The 22,454-nt window shown below is 41.6% G+C and overlaps 1 protein-coding gene and 1 long non-coding RNA gene across 4 annotated transcripts in view; one reads left to right on the top strand and one right to left on the bottom strand.

The window, feature by feature from the left end:
• Positions 1 to 22,454, top strand: part of wdr19 (WD repeat domain 19) — a 140,685-nt gene that overhangs the window by 77,116 nt on the left and 41,115 nt on the right. For all 3 annotated transcript variants that reach the window (XM_067988659.1, XM_067988668.1, XM_067988676.1), the window contains exons 15-23: positions 640 to 789; positions 1,163 to 1,310; positions 3,976 to 4,180; positions 5,052 to 5,211; positions 10,237 to 10,347; positions 12,628 to 12,737; positions 13,474 to 13,531; positions 16,383 to 16,529; positions 19,494 to 19,576. In XM_067988659.1, the coding sequence (XP_067844760.1) occupies positions 640 to 789; positions 1,163 to 1,310; positions 3,976 to 4,180; positions 5,052 to 5,211; positions 10,237 to 10,347; positions 12,628 to 12,737; positions 13,474 to 13,531; positions 16,383 to 16,529; positions 19,494 to 19,576 (1,172 nt within the window). The remainder of the gene's footprint in view (positions 1 to 639; positions 790 to 1,162; positions 1,311 to 3,975; positions 4,181 to 5,051; positions 5,212 to 10,236; positions 10,348 to 12,627; positions 12,738 to 13,473; positions 13,532 to 16,382; positions 16,530 to 19,493; positions 19,577 to 22,454) is intronic.
• LOC137324443 (uncharacterized) lies at positions 4,372 to 18,929 on the bottom strand. The gene is made up of 3 exons (XR_010963618.1): positions 18,766 to 18,929; positions 8,089 to 8,151; positions 4,372 to 4,468 (listed from the first exon to the last, which is right to left on the bottom strand). It is a non-coding gene; the product is annotated as an uncharacterized lncRNA (long non-coding RNA).

Here is a 22,454-nt window from a genome sequence, read left to right as displayed (position 1 = left end):
CCGTTCACCCATCACCCCTGTGCTCCCTTACCTACATTGGCTCCCAGACCGGAAACACCTCGATTTTAACATTCTCATCTTTGTTTTCAAATCCCTCTGTGGCCTTGCCCCTCTCTATCTCTGTAACCTCCTCCAGCCCTCTGAAATGTCTGCGCTCCTCCAATTCTTGCCTCTCGTGTATCCCCAATTGTAATCGCGTCACCATTGGCGGCCGTGCCTTCAGCTGTCTAGGCCCTAAGCTCTGGAATTATCTCCCTAAACCTCTCCACCTCTCTACCTCTCTCTCTCTCCTCCTTTAAGACACTCCTTAAAACCTACCTCTTTGACCAAGCTTTTGGTCACCTGTCCTAATATTTCCTTATGTGGCTCAGTGTCAAATTTTGTTTGCTGACGCTCCTGTGAAGTGCCTTGGAACGTTTTACTACATTAAAGGCGCTATATAAATGCAAGTTGTTGTTGTTGACCATGGGTACTCCAATAGAGCAAGGAACGTAGATCACTGATACCCACTCTTCTGTCTGTAGTGTGGGGCCAAGGATTATTGTCTCCCCTCCCTTTTCACAAATTACCCCATGTAAAATCACCAGAGAAGCTTGTATTGAGAGTATTGACAATATTTCCATAACTTTCTTGTTTCAGACCGGCATCATCCAATATTTCTATATTGAGGACTGGCAGTATGTGAATGAGTATCGCCATTCAGTCAGTATCCGTAAAGTCTTCCCAGATCCTAATGGGACCAGAATGGCATTCATTGATGACAAGAGTGATGGGTTTGTCTACTGTCCAGTAAGTACTGCTGTTTCCAGTATCATCAAGCATCATGACATTGTCATACTGTGTTTCAGTTGTCTTCCTTATTTTCATGAAATAAAACAAACAGAAATCGCTTAATGGACGTGTCATGTCAATAGTAATTTATCAAATAAAATTAAAATATTCTTCATTTGTTCATTCCCCGCATACAAATTATTAGGTTGTCATCTACACTGGGGAAGTTGAGACTTTTCTTTCTTGGTACCATGAATGGACATTGATACATGTTTTTACAGTGCAGGTTACTGTAATTCTAGAACAAAGTACTCCAAGTTTTTTGCATGTGTATGGTATTTTCAAATTTGAACAACTGTATTTGATTCTTATTAACCTTGTTCTTTTAAAGGTAAATGATATTGTATATGAGATCCCAAACTTTCCCACTACCGTCAGAAGCATTCTCTGGGGGCACTTCACGATGGATAAAGGAGTCTTTATTGCTTACGACGATGACAAAGTGTATACCTACATGTTTCACAAGGACACAATTCAAGGTAGCATAGTCATAGCTGCATGAATCCAGTATGATGAAGTTGTCATACTGTGCTTCTGTTGTCCTCCTTATTCTAAAGAAAGACAGCATACAGGAACCTCAATAAGAGAAAAATAATGAAAACAGTATTTTGTCCAATAGAATTTAATATTTATCCTCATTTGATTTTCCCCCTCCACATACAATTAGTTAAGTTGTCATCTATCCTGGGAAAGTTGAGTCTTTTCTTCCGTTGGTACACTGATGAACCCACATAATTACCCATATTCTATAGGAGGCTTTTTTCTGCATTTTTCCTTCATTTCTTTTTCTCCCATTATTATCTACAGTAGTTCTTTTGGGGCTATACTCTATACTGATTTCAAAGTTATGTAGTATTTGTGTTATTAGTCAGGGAGTAGCTGTAATATATTTTTCTCTCCACTTTTGTCTTTGATTTTCTTCACTCTAGAAGGCTGGGGTGTGTTGTACAATTGGGGGTAGCCTTCTAATCCAAGCCACCACTCTTCATATAAATATAGACATTTTAATACAGGAGGAGGCCATTTGGCCTTTGTGTCTATGCTGAAGGCCCTTTTGTGAGCTCAGTTTACGCAGTCTTATTTTTCTACTTTAACCCCACGCTTTTTAAAAAATTTTCTTCTTTTATAATTAGGCAGTTCCTTTTTGAATACTGTAATTGATTTAGCATTGATCACCAGTTGTGCCGAAGAATTCCACATTGTAACTCTTTCTCCTAACTCGCTATTTTATGTATCAGGTACTTATGGCAGAGATCATGGCATCTTGTCTTCAATTTACCTACGAGTACAAATTATCTGTGTTTATTTTGTCTATTCCTTTCATTATTTTGAATATCTCTATCAAATCTCCCATCAGTCTTCTATATTTGAGAGAATACACCCCTAGTTGCTCTGGCCGTTCCTCACAACTCAGACACCTGACCCCCTGGTATTGTCTTGGTAAATTTGCATTGTGGTTTTTCTAGGGCTGTGATATTGCTTCTATAACGAGGAGCCAAAACTGCACACTGTATTCTGCACATAACAACCATAGTTTTGTACAGAGTCATCATGACCTCTTGCTTTTGCATTAAATAAATAACAACAGCAGCTTGCATCTATATAGCCCTTTAATGTAGAGGCATAGACACAGACAGCATCATTAGACAAAAATGCACACTGAACCAAGGAAGGAGATACTAAGAGGGGTGACCAAAAGCTTGATCATTGAGGTGGATTTTAATGAGGGTCTTAAAGAAAGAGAGGAAGATGAAGAACTGATGAAGTTTAGGGAGGGAAGTCCAGAGCATAAGACCTAGAAGGATGACGGCACGGTTGCCAATGGTGAGGCGAAGGGGAGACGGGAGGATGGGAGACACAAGAGGCCAAAGTCGGAGGAATGCAGAGTTCTGGGGAGGGTTGTCGGGATGGAGGAGGTTACAGTGATAGAGAGGGGTGAGGAGATGAAGAGATTTAAACATGAGGATGAGAATTTTAAATTGAGGTCCAGGAGCCAAATTAGCTCAAGGACAGATTGTTGAGCAGGAGTTGGTATAGAATAGGATTCGGGAAGCAGAGTTTTAGATGAGCTGAATTTTACAGAGGGTGGAGAATAGCCAGGAGAGCATTGGATTCAGGAGTTGAAAAAGGCATGGATGAGGGTTTCAGTTGCAGGTGGGCTGAAGTAAGGGTGGAGGCAGGCAACGTTACAGAGGTGGAAATAGATGGTCTTTATGATGGAGACTATATAAGATTGAAAGCTCAACTCGGGGTTGAATAGGATGCCTAGATTGGGTACAGCCTGCTTCAACCTGAGACAGAGGGGAATGGAATCGGTGGCAAGAATATAAAGTTTGTGGCAGAAGCGAAAGACAATGGCTCCAGTCTTCCTAATGTTTCATGGGAGGAAAATCTGGCTCATTCAACACTGGATAGTGGAAAAGCAGTCTGACAACATAGAGGTAGAGGCAGGGTCGAGAGAGTTAGAGCTGGATGTCGTCGGCATAAATGTGGAAGCTGACCCCATGTCTGGGGATGATGTCGCCAAGGGCAGCATGTAGATGAGGAAGAGGAACGGGCCAGCGATAGATCCTTGTGGGACACTGGACGTGCAAGGGTGGGAAGGGAAGACATTTCTAGAGGTGCTCCAGCTACGATTGAATAGATGAGAGCGGAACCAAGTGAGTGCAATCCCACTAAGCTGGACAACTGAGGAGAGGCATTAGTGAAGGGTGCTGTGGTAAACAGTATCAAAGGCTGCAGAGAGGTCGAGAAGGGTGAGGAGGTATGGTGTACCATGGTCGCAGACACAAAAGTTGTCATTTGTGCTGTGGCAGGGGCAAAATCCTGATTGGAGAGATTCAAACATGGAGTTGCGAGAAAGATGGTCACTGGATTTGGGAGGCTATAACTTATTCAAGGACTTTGGAGAGGAAAGGGAGGTCCCTCTCAATATAAACTCCAAAATACCCTTTATTTTCTTGATTTTATTTTAACCTGTCCATTCACTTTAATGTACCTACACACCAGACTCCGTTGCATTAAACGATTTACCATTTAAAGTATATTTCCGTTTTTTATTCTTGATCCTAACGTATATTTCCATGTTAATCTTCATCTGGTATAGCAATCCATTTCTTATGATCAAATTTGTTTCATTCACAGGTTCCAAAGTCATACTGGCAGGTGGTACCAAACTTCAATTTTCTCACAAGCCACTGTTGTTGTATAATGGAGAGCTAACATGTCAGACACAGAGTGGGAAAATCAACAATATTCTCTTAAGCACGTACTCTTTCCTTGGTGGTTTGAAGGACCTTGGACCTAATGACCTCCAGCCAGTGCTGACCCAGAGTTTAATGCTGAAAAGGTACGATAGATTTTGTAAGGAATAAGGAAAACCTGCTAGCTGTGTTGATACCTGGAATTGATTTAATGAAAAGCTGTCTGAATTTTGAAATGCTACTTTTAATTCATTGAGTAAGAAATTTACATGATGCTAATAGTTTCTGGAATTGAGTTTACCATAACAAGTACAGAAATTATGGTTGTAACAGCAACTATTCTGAATAGGAGGAGAATAAAAACACACAAGTTGTGTTTTTATGGTGTTCTTGAAAGTTTTAAGAAGTTCATGGTTGTATTATCCTTTCTATACCTGGAAGGAGAAACAAAAGAAGTTACTTTTTAAGTATATAACATATATATAAATAATACTTACTTGGTTCTTACTGTGCATAATTGAAATCCAATATGGTAGCGATTTAGAACTGGGAAGAGTTTCACAGTGTCACCCGATGTCCAGTGTTTGCAATAGCAGGCACAATCAATAGGGGATGGCACAGACACAAGCTTTTGTGACTTAAAAATATGACAAATGGCTAAGTGTACTAAATGGGGAAACCTTATTCCAGCACTACCCACAGGTGTCACAGGCTATTACAAATGTAACAGGTGTGGACACAATTAGTGGAAATGTTCATAAAGAATATTTACAGGTGACAGGACATTCCGAATTCTGACGTTTTTAAGGCTGTCCTTAGTCCAGAGACTCAAACTAATTGTAGTGTCCCATTGCTCTCCTGGCTGAACTCAGCACAAAGCTCGGGTCTGAAATATTCCTTGTCTCTGGTACTACAACACTATGCGCTTTTGGAACTTTTGGAACATGCTTAATACCCAAACTAATGTGAAGTCATATTATTCTCCTGTGTGTCCAATCCTTCTTGCGACTCCTGCAGGTTTACTGAAGCATGGGATGTGTGCAAACTACTTAGTGATCCTTCAGCATGGACTGAGTTCGCTCGTGCTTGCCTCCACCACATGGAGGTGGAGTTTGCAATCCGTGTGTATCGTATGATTGGAAATGTAGGAATGGTGATTTCACTGGAGCAGATCAAGGTTGGTACTGATGAGGATGACTGAGAGTGTCTTTAACAATTACTACTGTATAAAATAAGAATACACAGTGCTAGCATTATCACCCCTACAATTATCTGAATGTAGCAGTTTTCTATTTTGAACCATTCCCTTCCACCTCCAAAATAAGGGTATAAACAAAACAATAAATTCAAAAAATTACATATTTCACAATATGATGGTTACATATATCCATTGTGTAAGGAAACGATTAATTTCTTTTATTGCCTTCATTAAAGTTATTACTTAAAGTCGTCAGCCTCTCCCGAAAACCTGGGCTTGGAGTTGATATTTTTGCCCAGAGCTGTGACTCTGTGAGCTGAATTTGGATTGTGCAGTCCAAGTGTATTCGGTGCACCCTATTTCCTAGGATTTGTCAGTACCATTCAGTCAGCTGTATTGCTGCAATATTTTCCTTGAGCTTCTAGCAATTGGTCACCCAGTACCTTTTTCTATGTCATTTTGAAACATAAGATAAATTTCAAAAGTTTAATTGAGGTAAAATTTATATTGAGTTTTTTTTAAGTGTCCGTGTGAGAGAGTGGGAGAAAAGTAACCGTGTATTAATTATACACTTGTAGCTTTTGTTTTGCGTTCTATACATTTCAGAAAATATATTGAGCTGAGAGTGTCTTTGTTTATGCTAACGATCAATTTTCAAAAAGAATTTGAATTTTGAAGCCTACTAATTATTCCCCACTGTGTTTTGTTAACAGTTAGAAAAGGTCAACCTGTGAGACAGAGGCTCTAATTTCTAACATACATGAGACAGAGGGAGAGAAAGAGAGAAAGGCAAACAGTTTTATTCCTCATTCTAATTAGATTTTTTTTAAGTTAAATTTTGAAAGCAAACAAATCCTCTTGGAGGGAAACAGATACAAACGGAGGGTCGGGAGCTGAATAGAGAGAAAGAGGGGATGAAATGAGAGACACACACGCAGTGAATGGCAGACAGTTCCATTCCTCATTCTAATTTGATTTTTTGTTAAGTTGTAGCTTGAAAGCAAACAGGCTTTTTGGGGGAAACATACAGGAAAGGAGGAAGATGAGGTGGCTTCAGGCTTCTCACCACTTAATCTTGGAAGCGAGTGGGACTGGGGGGCAGCGAATGGAAGGTTAAGGGTTAGGTGAGTGATAGTGGAGCAAGGGGGAGGTGTGAATAGAGGGACTGAGCAGGTAGTACAAAGGGGAAGAGGTAGGGGTAGTGATGGGAGTGAGCAGCTGATGGGAAGGGGTAGGGGATGTGATGGGAGTGAGCAGCTGATAGGAAGGGGTAGGGGATGTGATGGGAGTGAGCAGTTGGTGGGAAGGGGTAAGGGACGTGATGGGAGTGAATGACTGGTAGGAAAGGGTAGGGAATGTGATGGGAGTGAATAGCTGGTAGGAAGGGGTAGGGGACGTGATGGGAGTGAATAGCTGATAGGAAGGGGTAGGGGCCGTGATGGGAGTGAGCCAATAACCTGCTCACTGATGCGCAGTTTGGGTTCCACCAGGACCACTCGGCTCCAGACCTCGTTACAGCCTTGGTCCAAACATGGACAAAAGAGCTGAATTCCAGAGGTGAGGTGACAGTGACTGCCCTTGACATCAAGGCAGCATTTGACCGAGTGTGGCACCAAGGAGCCCTAGTAAAATTGAAGTCAGTGGGAATCGGGGAAAACACTTCAGTGGCTGAAGTCATACCTAGCACAAAGGAAGATGGTCGTCGTTGTTGGAGGCCACTCATCTCAGCCCCAGGACATTGCTGCAGGAGTTCCTCAGGACAGTGTCCTAGGCCCAACCATCTTCAGCTGCTTCATCAATGACCTTCCCTCCATCATAAGGTCAGAAATGGGGATGTTCGCTGATGATTGCACAGTGTTCAGCTCCATTCGCAACCCCTCAGATAATGAAGCAGTCCGTGCCTGCATGCAGCAAGACCTGGACAACATCCAGGCTTGGGCTGATAAGTGGCAAGTAACATTCGTGCCAGACAAGTGCCAGGCAATGACCATCTCCAACAAGAGAGAGTCTAACCACTTCCCCTTGACATTCAACGGCATTACCATCACCGAATCCCCCACCATCAACATCCTGGGGGTCACCATTGACCAGAAACGTAACTGGACCAGCCATATAAATACTGTGGCTACAAGAGCAGGTCAGAGGCTGGGTATTCTGCGATGAGTGACTCACCTCCTGACTCCCCAAAGCCTTTCCACCATCTACAAGGCACAAGTCAGGAGTGTGATGAAACACTCTCCACTTGCCTGGATGAGTGCAGCTCCAACAACACTCAAGAAGCTCGACACCATCCAGGACAAAGCAGCCCGCTTGATTGGCACCCCATCCACCACCCTAAACATTCACTCCCTTCACCACCGGCGCACTGTGGATGCAGTGTGTACCATCCACAGGATGCACTGCAGCAACTCGTTAAGGCTTCTTCGACAGCACCTCCCAAACCCACGACCTCTACCACCTAGAAGGACAAGAGCAGCAGGCACATGGGAACAACACCACCTGCACCTTCCCCTCCAAGTCACACACCATCCCGACTTGGAAATATGTCGCCGTTCCTTCATCATCGCTGGGTCAAAATCCTGGAACTCCCTTCCTAACAGCACTGTGGGAGAACCTTCACCACACGGACTGCAGTGGTTCAAGAAGGCGGCTCACCACCACTTTCTGAAGGGCAATTAGGGATGGGCAATAAATGCTTGTCTTGCCAGTGACGCCCACATCCCATGAACGAATGAAAAAAAAAGCTGGTTGGAAGGGGAAGGGATAGGGGATGTGAGGGGTGTAGGAGAAAGCACGGGATTGGGGAGAGGATGGTAGGCAGCCATTGAGGGTCACGTTTTCACCAGACTACCTCACCCCAAATGAAGACTGCGGTCATTGGTGACTCCTTTCTTCATCGCACAACATACCGCTTCTCACCTGAAAGGAATAAAAAGAAGAGAACTGAGAGAGAATTTTTTAAAAAGAGAGTTAAGGACTAGAAACAGAAGAGAGGCAGAGAGAAACAGCAATGCAAAGACATTAAAGAGAAGTAAAAGAGTGACCATATTCTCTGACTTGCCACGTGCAACACCATGGAAGATCGACTAGTAATATATTAAAAATTTTACATCTGCAACATTTCCTGTATACTCTTTCCATTATAAATTCCTATATGAACATTTATAATGGAAATTGCCTATGTAATCTGGTCAGGCTGTAATTACAGCTCCCCCCACAGCTCTCCCTCACGAAGGTGCTGCTTTGCCACCACTGGCAGAAGGGTGTAAGTGTGCAGTGTGACAATTTTACATAGGGAGTTCCATTATAAATGTTGAATATGGAATTTATAATGGAATATAAAAATAAAGACAGAATGTTTGACTTTAAAATGGGGACTGAATTACTGAAATGATTGTGGCAACCTTCAAAATATTAGTGTGTAATTGATCCATCTAAAAACTGGTTTCTAACGTACTTCCGCACATGATGTTGACCAGTGCCATACTCACTTTCAAAGAACACTTACAGAAAGGTATTTTATACCATGGTTCATCTGTATAATTCATATTGAATACAGTTATTGTATTATATAGTCATGCAACTACAGCATGATTTTTTGAAATTAACTCTTGCTAAATTTCATCAATATGTAGAAAGCTTATTCCCAACATTTCTCCAGGAACTCAACAAGCACCAATGAATATGAGACTCATAGTGAGTGCACTGTATCACTCTGATCACTTTCTCCCAGTCTGCTTACAATCTTACCTTGATCAAGCATTAAATTGCCCAACATTCCCAGACCTCATCAATCGAGTGTCACAGGTCATCTTTTCTGATAGGTGATTGTCAATTATCATAAGAACATAAGAAATAGGAGCAGGAGTAGGCCAATCGGCCCCTCGAGCCTGCTCCGCCATTCAATAAGATCATGGCTGATCTGATCCTAACCTCAAATCATGTCCAATTTCCTGCCCGCTCCCCATAACCCCTAATTCCCTTTACTTCTAGGAAACTGTCTATTTCTGTTTTAAATTTATTTAATGATGTAGCTTCCACAGCTTCCTGGGGCAGCAAATTCCACAGACCTACCACCCTCTGAGTGAAGAAGTTTCTCCTCATCTCAGTTTTGAAAGAGCAGCCCCTAATTCTAAGATTATGCCCCCTAGTTCTAGTTTCACCCATCCTTGGAAACATCCTTACCGCATCCACCCGATCAAGCCCCTTCACAATCTTATGTGTTTCAATAAGATCGCCTCTCATTCTTCTGAACTCCAATGAGTAGAGTCCCAATCTACTCAACCTCTCCTCATATGTCCACCCCCTCATCCCCGGGATTAACCGAGTGAACCTCCTTTGTACTGCCTCGAGAGCAAGTATGTCTTTTCTTAAGTATGGAGACCAAAACTGTATGCAGTATTCCAGGTGCGGTCTCACCAATACCTTATATAACTGCAGCAATACCTCCCTGTTTTTATATTCTATCCCCCTAGCAATAAAAGCCAACATTCCATTGGCCTTCTTGATCACCTGCTGCACCAGCATACTAACATTTTGATTTTCTTGCACTAGGACCCCAGATCCCTTTTGTACTGCAGTACTTTCCAGTTTCTCGCCATTAAGATAATAACTTGCTCTCTGATTTTTCCTGACAATCAGTGTTATCAAGGCATACAGAGGAAAGTCTGCTATTGCACAGTGATTGTTAATGGGAAATTGGGGTGTGGGGATTGCAGACAGCCATGCTTCTAACTATTCAGCAATTTCCAGCAATACAATATCACAAGACCTCAGATCGGTGCAAATAATATATTACAATACATACTTATCAACCTTACCTACCAACCAGCACCACCAAGCTATTCACTAGTTTTTTGCAGGCTAACAGAAGTGAGCAGTGAGAGGAGCATAATTTAAAAATCAGCAGGATACATTGGCACATCCTTTATTTTAACACTGCTCCATCCCTCCACCAAAAAACCCAATAATTTATTTCAGTAAGTGTCATTATTAATGTTTTAGGGAATAGAAGACCACAACCTACTAGCTGGGCACCTTGCGATGTTTACAAATGATTTCAATCTGGCACAGGATCTGTATCTGGCCTCCAGCTGCCCAATTGCTGCACTAGAGGTAAGAAGCTGAGTGTTATTTTACCAAGAACCCTTTGATCTTTCTACTAAGGATATTTACATTTTTACGGGAGTTGTAGTCCTTTCATTTGGTACATATTGTTTTATTCTTTACAGTATTTATTTTACTTTGTAGAAGACAAGATATCTCTCAACATCCACAAACATGAGAGAAAGCTGTTTAAATAAGCTAGCTGAACAGTGATGCATTTAGTTTTAGTATATGTTGTTTTCTTATTAAAATCATGAAGAAGGGGATGAATAATTTGCAAATATGTCAAAATACGTTATTAGTAAAGCAGCAAACAGGGGATTGGAGTGCTTAATATATTGCACCACAGTGTGTTAGCATATGCATTTGCACTTTTGATGCTCTGTTGTGCTATTGTAGGGAGCCACGACGCAGAGGTAAGATGCTTTCCTACAGGATTGTGTATGCTGTCTGTAACCTATCCCATACTAAGTCCCACTCACCAATGACTACTGTCCTCAATGACCTACATTGTCTCCCAGTACCCCAATGTCTCAAATTTAAAACTCTCATCCTCATGTTTAAATCCCTTCATTGCCTGCCCTCTCCCTACTCTGACTTCCTCTAGTCCTGCAACCACCCCCAAACCCTCTATTCCACTGATACTGGCTTCTTCGGCATATGCCCCCTCCCTTTTCCCCACCACTGGCAGCCATACCTTCATTCACCTAATCCTTGTATTCTGTAATTTTCTCCCTAAAACCCTCTGCCTCTCCACCTCTTTGTGCTCCTTTAAGACTCAACTCTTTGACCAAGCTTTTGGTCGCCACTCCTAATATTTCTTTGGCTCAACATCCATTTTTTTGATTGTATCTCTGTGAAGCGCTTTGGGATGTTTTTCTACATTACAGGCACATTATATATGCATGTTTTTTAGCTGTTATTAGAGGCAGGTTGCCAGCCATCTCAGCAGGGATGCAAGGCAGGGGAGGACACAAAAAAGGGAGGAAAAAAGCCCTGCACACCATTTTGCCAATATCACATAATTTATTTTGGTGGAAGTGATTATTGATTGAGTTGTACCTGCTTTATTAGTCAGTTGAACAATGTCCAAACTAGTCTTAATGTGTTGTTTGTTCCTGTTTTCCAGTCTGATTTTAAAGTTGTTAAAGGAAAATATTGTATGAAAAAATCAATGACTAAAATTGATTTTTCAATTTGTACTGCTCTGCAAACAAAAAAAGCTGTGTTAGAAAAATAATGGTTGGGAAATATTTATTAGCTTGCAAGTTCCTCATTGTTTGTAGGGGAAACTTCTAAAAAAGGGATTAGAAAATGGGAATCAGTACTGCATTCTAAATGGACTTCGAGTGCATTTTGGCTATACTTTGTCGGTCTTTGCAGCTTGCATAACACACTAACTTACAACTGTATCTATGCATTCTCGCCTAGAAATGCCGAATTTCAGACAATATTCAAATGTCAGAATATTGTTCTTATAATTGGCATAAACGGGAGGGTGGGAAGGGAAGAGTTTGGTACTTCCTCATTTGTTCAATCTTCACATACAAATAGGATACCGCCATCCCCCACAGAATCAGCCGCCAGATAAGGGACCGTTCTGGGCTGCCACACTGGTTCTGTTTCTCTTGTTGTCATAAGAACATAAGAAATAGGAGCAGGAGTAGGCCAATCGGCCCCTCGAGCCTGCTCCGCCATTCAATAAGATCATGGCTGATCTGATCCTAACCTCAAATCTAAATTCATGTCCAATTTCCTGCCTGCTCCCCGTAACCCCTAATTCCCTTTACTTGACGTCATCATATCTCTGTTTCCCACATCAGAAAAAGTTAATAGTGATATGGGCTCTCTTTTACAAAACAGCAGAAAACCCTCTGTTACAATCCTAGGGCTTGGAGATCTTTTGACAGTGATGATTGGTCAGATCTGGTGCTACCACACCAGAACTTCTGACTGACAACATGACTTCTAAAACAGCCCATTTGGAGAACTAGAGGGCCAGTAGAACCTTGCTTCACTGGAGACCGTAATTGACATGACTCAACAGTTATCATAATGATGATTGTTGGATCTTTTAAACCTGTAAAGTGATGTCTTTAAAAACAGCATATAATTAAAATTGTAAAGTAATATTAACCATGCAATGTAATAGATATGGTGCCTTGGAAGAACTCTAATTATGTGTATTAACTCATTTTAAAATACTTATTATTGTTCTTTCTGAATTCTGATACAGATATTTTGTGTGTGCTTTATTTCTTGAGTGATGCACTATTTTTTATCATACAGATGCGGAGGGATCTACAGCATTGGGACAGTGCTCTGCAGTTAGCTAAACGGCTGGCTCCTGACCAGATCTCATTTATCTCCAAAGAATATGCTATTCAACTGGAGTTCACGTATGTATGAAAAGAGGGGGAGCTCTTTTTATATCAGAAATATAATCAATAATTTCCCTGTGTAATGCCAAACTAGGATACAGTCTACTCTTAATTCAAAGTCACTTAATGCGAATTACCTGCTATTTTTCTCTGTCTATTTATGTTGCTTAATTTGAATTACTGGATAATTTGAATTTTTTTGAGCAAAAAATTACTTTGAATTATCTGGAGTTGACTCTATACAAGTTCTGAATATGCGATGTAAAGATTTATCAGTGGAGCATTTGGGACATTAAAAGGAACCGAGATTTTTTCATCTTTTTCTTTGTTTCCAATTTTTATGATAGCTATTTAATTGTCTGTCCTTACTAGTTTGTCTGTCTTTTGTACTTTTACTAGAATTTACGATTGTTTTATGTTTTTGATAGTTTCCAATAGAAGTGCTAGTTTTTCACATGTAATGTTTAGTCATATACAACAGCCTCTTTTCCATGTCTCTGACACTTTTTGCATGTAAATACACCTAGGTTCCAGGTCAATTCTCTGATATAAAAGTGTTCATTATATATAAAAATCACTATTTATCTTTGTTAAAAAATTGACACATAATATGCACTTCCATAGGTTACATTATGTACAAATAAAATTATGGAATATTGGAAAATACACTTCCTCTATTTTTGGATTAATGATAAAAATGGTTCCACTGTCTCATTTTATCTGTTTGTGACATTGACCAATATGTGTTTTCCAGGGGTGACTATGTGAATGCGTTGGCACATTATGAAAAGGGTATGACCGGAGACAATAAGGCAAGACATTGTCAATTAAGTTGCACCACTTACTTGAAAATAACAAAAGCATTATGTGATTGCAATAATGTACTTTAAGTACCTAGCTTTATTTTGCTTCTGAAATAATCTCAGGCAATTTTAAACTAAGGATCTCACTAAATCCTCAAAATATTCAACATTAAACCAGATTTCCTAATCGATGTATGATGGTGTTGCAAGTAGTTTAAGAAGATCCAGAATGATTGTTTTTGATTTTCAGTTGGACGTGTCAGCCGTGGCTCAATGGGCAGCACACTCGCCTCTGAGCCAGTGGTTGAGGGTTTGAATCCCACAGCCCAGGAATTACTTCTCACACCACATCCTGCAGCTCCCCTTTAAGCGGTGCAGGCTACACTTAACTAGTGCTAGCCACTCGCGACATCGCAACGAACGAGCGCAGGTTAATCGCGCAACACAATCCCAGCGCCCGTTTTCAGGGGTTATCCAATATAACCCCCTGTGAATTTTCAACAGACTTCACCTAGTCCAACAGATTGTACCAAAATGTAATTGTGCACCTTGCAGGCCCATTCACCCTCCATTTAAATAACTACTTGTGTGTTCCTATTGTGACAACCCATGTAAATACTGGATAACAATGTCTTCAACTTCTTCCAGACAGAACTCCAAACACAGTTATAGAACGTAGTGTATTTAATAACAGTTACAATGATGCAAGCCAACAACTGCAGCACCACTTGGTTTCTCTCTCTTCTCTTTCTCTCTCTCTCCTTCTCTTTCTCCTTCTCCCTCCCTCTCCCTCGCCCTCTTTCCCTCCCCCTTAGAACCTCTGGGGTTGGCCTTATATACCCACGTCCCCCCTCCCCGGGGCAGAAGGAGCCACAATTCCACCTCACAGCATCGTTCAGTATCGTTCCTTCAGTAACGTGTGACTTAAACGTATCACAGCCCCAATTAAGTTATGCTACCTATACAATTATAATAGGTACAATCATAATTTGTTATCACTAAGGCTACTTGCTTCCACCTCTGCAATATTGCCTGCTTCTCCCTACCTCACCCCCACTGGCATTATCCATGCCTTCATTACTACTTGATGGATCAAATTCTATAATGTTCTAAAGTAGTGAACAGGGGAATGTCTATGGATGTTGTTTATATGGACTTCCAGAAGGCATTCGATAAAGTCGCTCGTAAGAGACTGTTAGCTAAAGTTGAAGCTAATGGAATTGAGGGCAAATTATTAACCTGGTTAGGAAATTGGCTGAGCGGCAAGAGATAGAGTGTAGCGATATTGGGCAGGTACTCAAATTGGCAGGATGTGACTTGTGGTGTCTGACAGGGATCTGTGTTGGGGCCTCAACTAGTCACTGTATTTTTTAACGACTTAAATAACGGGATAGAGAGCCACGTATCCAAGTTTGCTGATGGCACAAAGATAGGCAGCATTGTAACCAGTGTAGATGGAAACATTAAATTACAGAGCGATATTAATAGACTAAGTGATGGACAAAATTGTGGCAAATGGATTTCAGTGTAGGCAAGTGTAAGGTCATCCACTTTGGACCTTAAAAGGATAGATCAGAGTACTTTCTAAATGGTGAAAAGCTCGAAACTGTGGAGCTCCAAAGAGACTTGGGGGTCCATGTACATAGATCATTGAAATGTCATGCACAGGTACAGAAAATAATCAGAAAGGCCAATGGAATGTTGGCCTTTATATCTAGAGGACTAGAATGTACAGGGGTAGAAGTTATGCTACAACTATACAAAGCCCTGGTTAGACCACACCTGGAGTACTGTGTTCAGTTCTGGGCAACACACCTTAGGAAGGATATATTGGCCTTGGAGGGAGTGCAGCATAGATTTACTAGAATGATACCTGGACTCCAAGGGTTAAATTACGAGGAGCGATTACACAAACTAGGGTTGTAATCCCTGAAATTTAGAAGATTAAGGGGTGATTTGATTGAAGTTTTCAAGCTATCAAGGGGAACTGATAGAGTAGATAGAGAGAAACTATTTCTGCTGGTTGGGGAGTCTACGACTAGGGGACATAACCTAAAAATTAGAGCCAGGACTTTCAAGAGTGAAGTTAGGAAACACTTCTACACGCAAAGGGTGGTAGAAGTTTGGAACTCTCTTCTGTAAACGGCAGTTGATGCTAGCTCATTTGTTAATTTTAAATCTGAGATTGATAGATTTTTGTTATCCAATCTCCTTATCTAAGGAAGGATATACTTGCCTTTGAGGCGGTGCAACGAAAATTCATTAGATTCATTCCTGGGACGAGAGAGTTGTCCTATGAAGAGAGGTTGAGTAGAATGGGCCTATACTCTGGAGTTTAGAAGAATGAGAGGTGATCTTATTGAAATATATAAGATTATGAGGGGGCTTGACAGGGTAAATGCTGAGAGATTGTTTCCCCTGGCTAGAGAGTCTAGAACTTAGGGGGCGTAGTCGCAGGATAAGGGGGCAGCCATTCAAGACTGAGATGAGGAGGAATTTCTTCCGCAGAGGGTTGTGAATCTTTGGAATTCTCTACCTCAGAGGGCTGTGGATGCTGAATCATTGAATATATTCAAGGCTGAGATGGATAGATTTTTGGACTCTAGGAGAATCAAGGGATATGGGGATTGGGCGGGAAAGTGGAGTTGAGGTCAAAGATCAGCCATGATCTGATTGAATGGCGGAACAGACTCGAGGGGCTAAATGGCCTACTCCTGTTCCTATGTTCTACTTGCCAGCCTCCCAAACTCAAATGCATTGCTGTTGTACAAATCAGTACATCTCATGTCCATAGTGTGTCTATCTAACTAATTTCCCATATGCTAATTGTTATATTTCTGATGTGTTCTTTTCTGCATAGTACCTTGAGCATGATGAAGCATGTTTAGCTGGAGTTGCAAGGATGTCGATACGGATGGGTGATATTCGACGTGGAGTCAACCAGGCAATCAGACACACCAGCAGAGTTCTGAAGAAAGACTGTGGTGTTATTCTAGAGAGCATGAAGGTATAAGTTGATCCCTGGATAAGTCAGTGGATAAGTGGAATTACATGGCATAAGAGAAGTCCCAGCAGACTTAATTAGCAGGAATAATATGAGAATTATCAAGGCAAACTATGGAAAAGGTACCAATATCCTCACAAGGTCTAGTTTATAAAGAGAGTGTATTTACGTTGGTGGAGATTCAAGGTAGTAAGTGTAATATCGAGTACGGTAGCATAGTGCTTATGTTACTGGACTAGTAATCCAGAGGCCTGGACTAATAATCGTGAGTCATGAGTTCAAATCCCGCCACGGCAGCTGGGGAATTTAAATTCAATTAATTAATTAAAATCTGGATTAAGAAGCTAGTATCAATAATGGTGACCTTGAAACTACCGGATTGTCATAAAAACCCATCTGGTTCACTAATGTCCTTTAGGGAAGGAAACCTGCCATCCTTACCCGGTCTGGCCTATATGTGACTCCAGACCCACAGCAATATGGTTGATTTTTAACTGCCCTCTGAAATGGCCTAGCATGTCACTCAGTTGTACAATCCCGCTACAAAATGTCATAAGAATAAAACCGGAGGGGCAATAAATGCTGGCCTTGCAGCGACGCCCACATCCCATGAATAAAAAAAACACGGTACTAAACAAGAACTTTTTAGGATTCGTTGCGTTACTTGATAATATTGGTTAGTTTAATGGTAGCATTGATGTCTCTGAGCCATAGGTCGTAGATTTAAATCCACCCTAGAAAATGTGCTTATTATCGAATTCTCACAACCTAATAAAATCAGAAAATCCTAGGCCTTCCTTTAAATATATTGAACAAAGATGAATCCTTGCACGCCTTAAGTTTTCCAGTCGGCATTTAATGCCCTATGAAGTTGCTGCTCCACCTGCTCTGCTCAAGTGATTTAAGGTGGGCCTCCATAGTATAGAGCTTTGGTATACCTGCTCTGCTATGCCATTCAGAGGTTAGCACATGGATTGCTCGATCCATTATTCCCTATAGAAAATGTGTTTGATCTTACCCATGGACATTTAGATAGGCAGTTGGTGAAGGTGATTCAATCTTGAGTCATTCTCGTGTACCAATCGGAAGTAGCTCTGAGTGGCATTAGCAGAGACTTAGAAATGGGTCACAAGCCTGTCCTTTGGAGGAACTGGTGGTGGACTGGTGTGTGGCACAAAGGTTTCCTATGAAACCAAAAAAATGTCAAAGTATGTGGAAATATTTATTGTGTGTACATTTAAAGAAGTTATTTTCTTAACATAATGCCTTTAAAATGAAATCTTCCATTGGAAAAAATCTTTTTCAAATTTTTTGTACAAATTACATACATAAAAACAGTTAATATTGTTAGAATTTTTAAGAACTGGACAATGACAGAGAACAGATTGAATGCAGCTATTATGTTTGTCTGCTGAGAAATACTTATAATGTGAGTCACATCACTAATAAATCTATGTAAGAAAAAAGTAATTGTCAATGTGTTGACAACAGTGACCTATTAAGGTGGTTTTCATACTGTAGTGTTTGTATTGTTGAAGAATTATGAAGGGAGAAGACTGGATAGTATAATAACTATTGCTTTCATTCGTCAGTTGAACATAAATGAAAACCATTATCTCCTGCCAGGAAATTAACTATAGGTACTGTTAATATTGGGCAATAACAATTCCTGCCTTCCTGTCCCCAGGTTTCAGTCCTTTCAAGACAAAGCTCACATTTATTAAGCACATATGTTGTGTATCTTGCGTACTGCTATTTGTTAGAAATCACATCCACACGTGTACAAACACACAACAAAGCCCTGATGTTTGCAAGTTATTACTAAGCCCTAATTTTGCTCCAGTAATATATCTGCTTTGTTACATATAAGTTTGGTTATAACCAATTTTTTTTGTCTGCTTGACCTGCTGCAAATCATAAGATATACATATATTCCTTTGATAAGCAATTTCAAACCTTTTCAACAGAAAGTTAATTGCTTTTTAAGATACTACTAACACATTGCGCTGCCAACTGCAAGGTAATTTTGGGGTAGGTTTTATGAGTAAACATTCCCAATGCAGAGCTTCATGTGATAGGAGTGCATATAAGTAATTTGGGCATGGAGGTCTGCACAAGAATTTCCGATATACACTCCGGTCACCCAAACTCATTGCACTATTTCATAAAGTCTCACCCTTTCAAGGCCTGGTATTGTGTAAGGTATTACATATATTAGTGATTTTGTTTAAAATCTTACCCATGGACATTTCGATAGGCAGTTGGTGAAGGTGATTCAATCTGAGTCATTCTCGTGTACCAATAGGAAGTAGCTCTGAGTGGCATTAGCAGAGACTTAGAAATGGGTCACAAGCCTGTCCTTTGGAGGAACTGGTGGTGGACTGGTGTGTGGCACAAAGGCTTCCTATGAAACCAAAAAAATGTTTAATAACCCTTGCTGTGAAATTCCTACATGGATCCCAGTATTGAATTATTTCAGCGGTGAAAATATTCTGGAGGGGCACCAGGCAAAGAGCTTCCCATGTAGCTTGTTGCTCTATTGGAATTGATCTTTTTGGAAACTTATTGCAGGCCTTTTTCTCTTTAATCTCTGTGCTTTAGCAAATACTTGTTGGAGATGTGGGTTTGTGGAGCACACATCCTGTGAGCAGTTTCTTAACAGCCCATGTTTGGATGTTTGGGGTTCTTCTCCTCTATCACTCCAGTATGTTTTCTCCTGTGAAATGTTTGAATACAGAATTCCACAGAGGATTCCTATAAAATAGCATTATTTCAATAAGGAACAGAATTTTGTTTTAAAAAGCTGCCATTTATGTAGTAGTACATAATTACAATTTACAGTACTTCTACACTATTGTTCCGTTAATATTAGAGAACAAAGTTAAATAGAAATACAAATTAAATAGAAATCCAGAACCATTGCAGACTTTGTCATGATCTTGTTAATATTTATGTTTTTACTCACAGCAATTCTCCGAGGCTGCTCAATTATATGAAAAGGGACAATACTATGACAAAGCAGCATCTGTTTACATCCGTTGTAAAAATTGGTAAGGAAATGTTTACTGATACACCAAAGCTATTTTTAGAAGAAATGCATTATGCATGACAAACTCTGTCTAATAACATGTTTGCACCTGTAGTGACTGACTCTAGGCTCATGTACAAACTTTCTGATTGGTTCAGTGTTTCTTATTGTGAAAAAGAATTGAGCACATTTTGGAGAAATCAGTTCCCTTTTCAGATGGGTTCTTCTTCACTGGAAAAACACTAAACCAATCAGAAAGAGGAGCATTTTTTTAAAATTAGTGTCGGCAAGATTTCATGTTTCTGCTGTGAAAAAAGAACCAATCAGATGATAGGAATAAAATTCAACTCCTATCAACTATTATGACAGTTCCCTCTACACAGTAAACACAGGTGATGTACCTACTCTTTACCTTGCAGCCTGTTTAACTTCCTGAACCCATTGCCACCAACACAACTTGACCTGCAACCTGCTCCAGCTCAGCTCCGTATACCTCCTTGTCTTATGGTTCTCTAACCTTGCCTGCTAGTTGTCACTTGCTCTGTCCCAGAGACCAGCTCCTGGGCCTCTCTGTCTTGGCTCAAGAGCAGTGCCTCAGAATAAGGGCTGGTACATATTAGAGATCTGGAGGTACAAATTCCATAGTGTGGAACTTCCACCTGCCACGAACTTAGTCCCAATTTCTGGGGACAGTGTCATTTTAATAATGAAATAGGCACCTTCATCTGTAAAGGTACAAACAGGGGTGTAGACACCCACAGAGTCAGTGTGATCTTAAGACAACACCCTGCCACTCCAAGAGGGGAGTCTGAGGCCCAGATCTTGCTGAAAAAAAATACATAGATCCCCCTGGATCTATCGGGGCACTTCTGTTGCCATTGCAGTAGAAGCCCGGGAACGCCCCAAAGTACATCAGCAACATAAGGGGCAGGCAGAAGAACCACCCGCCCAACCTCCCCAAAAGCACAATTCCCTCAGTGCCCTTAAAGGGACTGAAACCAGGTCAAACATGGGCAAGGAAACCTCCTGCTAATTACCACCTACCACCCTCCCTCAGCTGATGAATCAGTCCTCTTCCATGTTGAGCAACACTTGGAGGAAATACTGAGGGTAGCAAGGGCACAGAATGTACTCTGGGTGGGGGACTTCAATGTCCATCACCAAGAGTGGCTCGGTAGCACCACTACTGACTGAGCTGGCCAAGTCCTGAAGGACATAGCTGCCAGACTGGGCCTGCGGCAGGTGGTGAACGATCCAAAACGAGGGAAAACCTACTTGACCTCGTCCTCACCAATCTACCTGTCGCAGATGCATCTGTCCATGACAGTCTTGGTAGGAGTGACCACTGCACAGTCCTTGTAGAGACGAAGACCCATCTTCACACTGAGGACACCATCCAACGTGTTGTGTGGCACTACCACCGTGCTAAATGGGATAGATTCAGAACAGATCTAGCAGCTCAAAACTGTGCATCCATGAGGTGCTGTGGGCCATCAGCAGCAGCAGAATTGTATTCCACCACAATCTGTAACCTCATGGCCCGACATATTCCTCACTCTACCATTACCAACAAGCCAGGGGATCAACTCTGGTTCAATGAGGAGTGTAGAAGAGCATGCCAGGAGCAGCACCTGGCGTAACTAAAAATGAAGTGCCAATCTGGTGAAGCTACAACACAGGAATACATGCATGCTAAACAGCGGAAGCAACATGCTATAGACAGAGCTAAACGATTCCACAACCAACGGATCAGATCAAAGCTCTACAGTCCTGCCGCATGCATTCGTGAATCGTGGTGAACAATTAAACAACAAATGGGAGGAGGAGGCTCCGTGAACATCCATATGGTCAATGATGGCAGAACCTAGCAAGTGACTGCAAAAGACAAGGCCGAAGCGTTTGCAACCATCTTCAACCAGAAGTGCCGAGTGGATGATCTATCTCGGCCTCCTCCTGATATCCCCACCATCACAGAAGCAAGTCTTCAGCCAATTCAATTCACTCCATGTGATATCAAGAAACGGCTGAGTGCACTGGATACAGCAAAGGCTATGAGCCCCGACAACATCCCAGCTGTGGTGCTGAAGACTTGTGCTCCAGAACCAGCCGCACCTCTAGCCAAGCTGTTCCAATACAGCTACAACACTGGCATCTACCCGACAATGTGGAAAATTGCCCAGGTATGTCCATTCCACAAAAAGTAGGACAAATCTAATCCGGCCAATTACCGCCCCATCAGTCTATTCTCAATCATCAGCAAAGTGATGGAAGGTGTCATCGACAGCACCATCAAATGGCATTTACTCACCAATAACCTGCTCACCGATGCTCAGTTTGGGTTCTGCCAGGACCACTCAGCTTCAGACCTCATTACAGCCTTAGTCCAAACATGGACAAAAGAGCTGAATTCCGGAGATGAGATGAGAGTGACTGCCCTTGACATCAAGGCAGCATTTGACCGAGTGTAGCCCCAAGGAGCCCTAGTAAAATTGAAGCCAATGGGAATCAGGAGGAAAACTCACCAGTGGCTGGAGTCATACCTAGCACAAAGGAAGATGGTAGTGGTTGTTGGAGGTCACTCATCTGAGCCCCAGGACATTGCTGCAAGAGTTCCTCAGGGCAGTGTCCTAGGCCCAACCATCTTCAGCTGCTTCATCAATGACCCTCCCTCCATCATAAGGTCAGCAATGGGGATGTTCGCTGATGATTGCACAGTGTTCAGTTCCATTCGCACACCCTCAGATAATGAAGCAGTCCATGCCCGCATGCAGCAAGACCTGGACAACATCCAGGCTTGGGCTGATAAGTGGCAAGTAACATTCGCGCCACACAAGTGCCAGGCAATGACCATCTCCAACAAGAGAGAGTCCAACCACTTCCCCTTGACATTCAACAGTATT

This window comes from Heptranchias perlo, chromosome 1 (assembly GCF_035084215.1).
Source record: "Heptranchias perlo isolate sHepPer1 chromosome 1, sHepPer1.hap1, whole genome shotgun sequence".
NCBI lineage: Eukaryota > Metazoa > Chordata > Chondrichthyes > Hexanchiformes > Hexanchidae > Heptranchias > Heptranchias perlo.
Note: the sequence above shows the minus strand (reverse complement) of the source record. Positions and strands in the feature narration are given on the sequence as shown.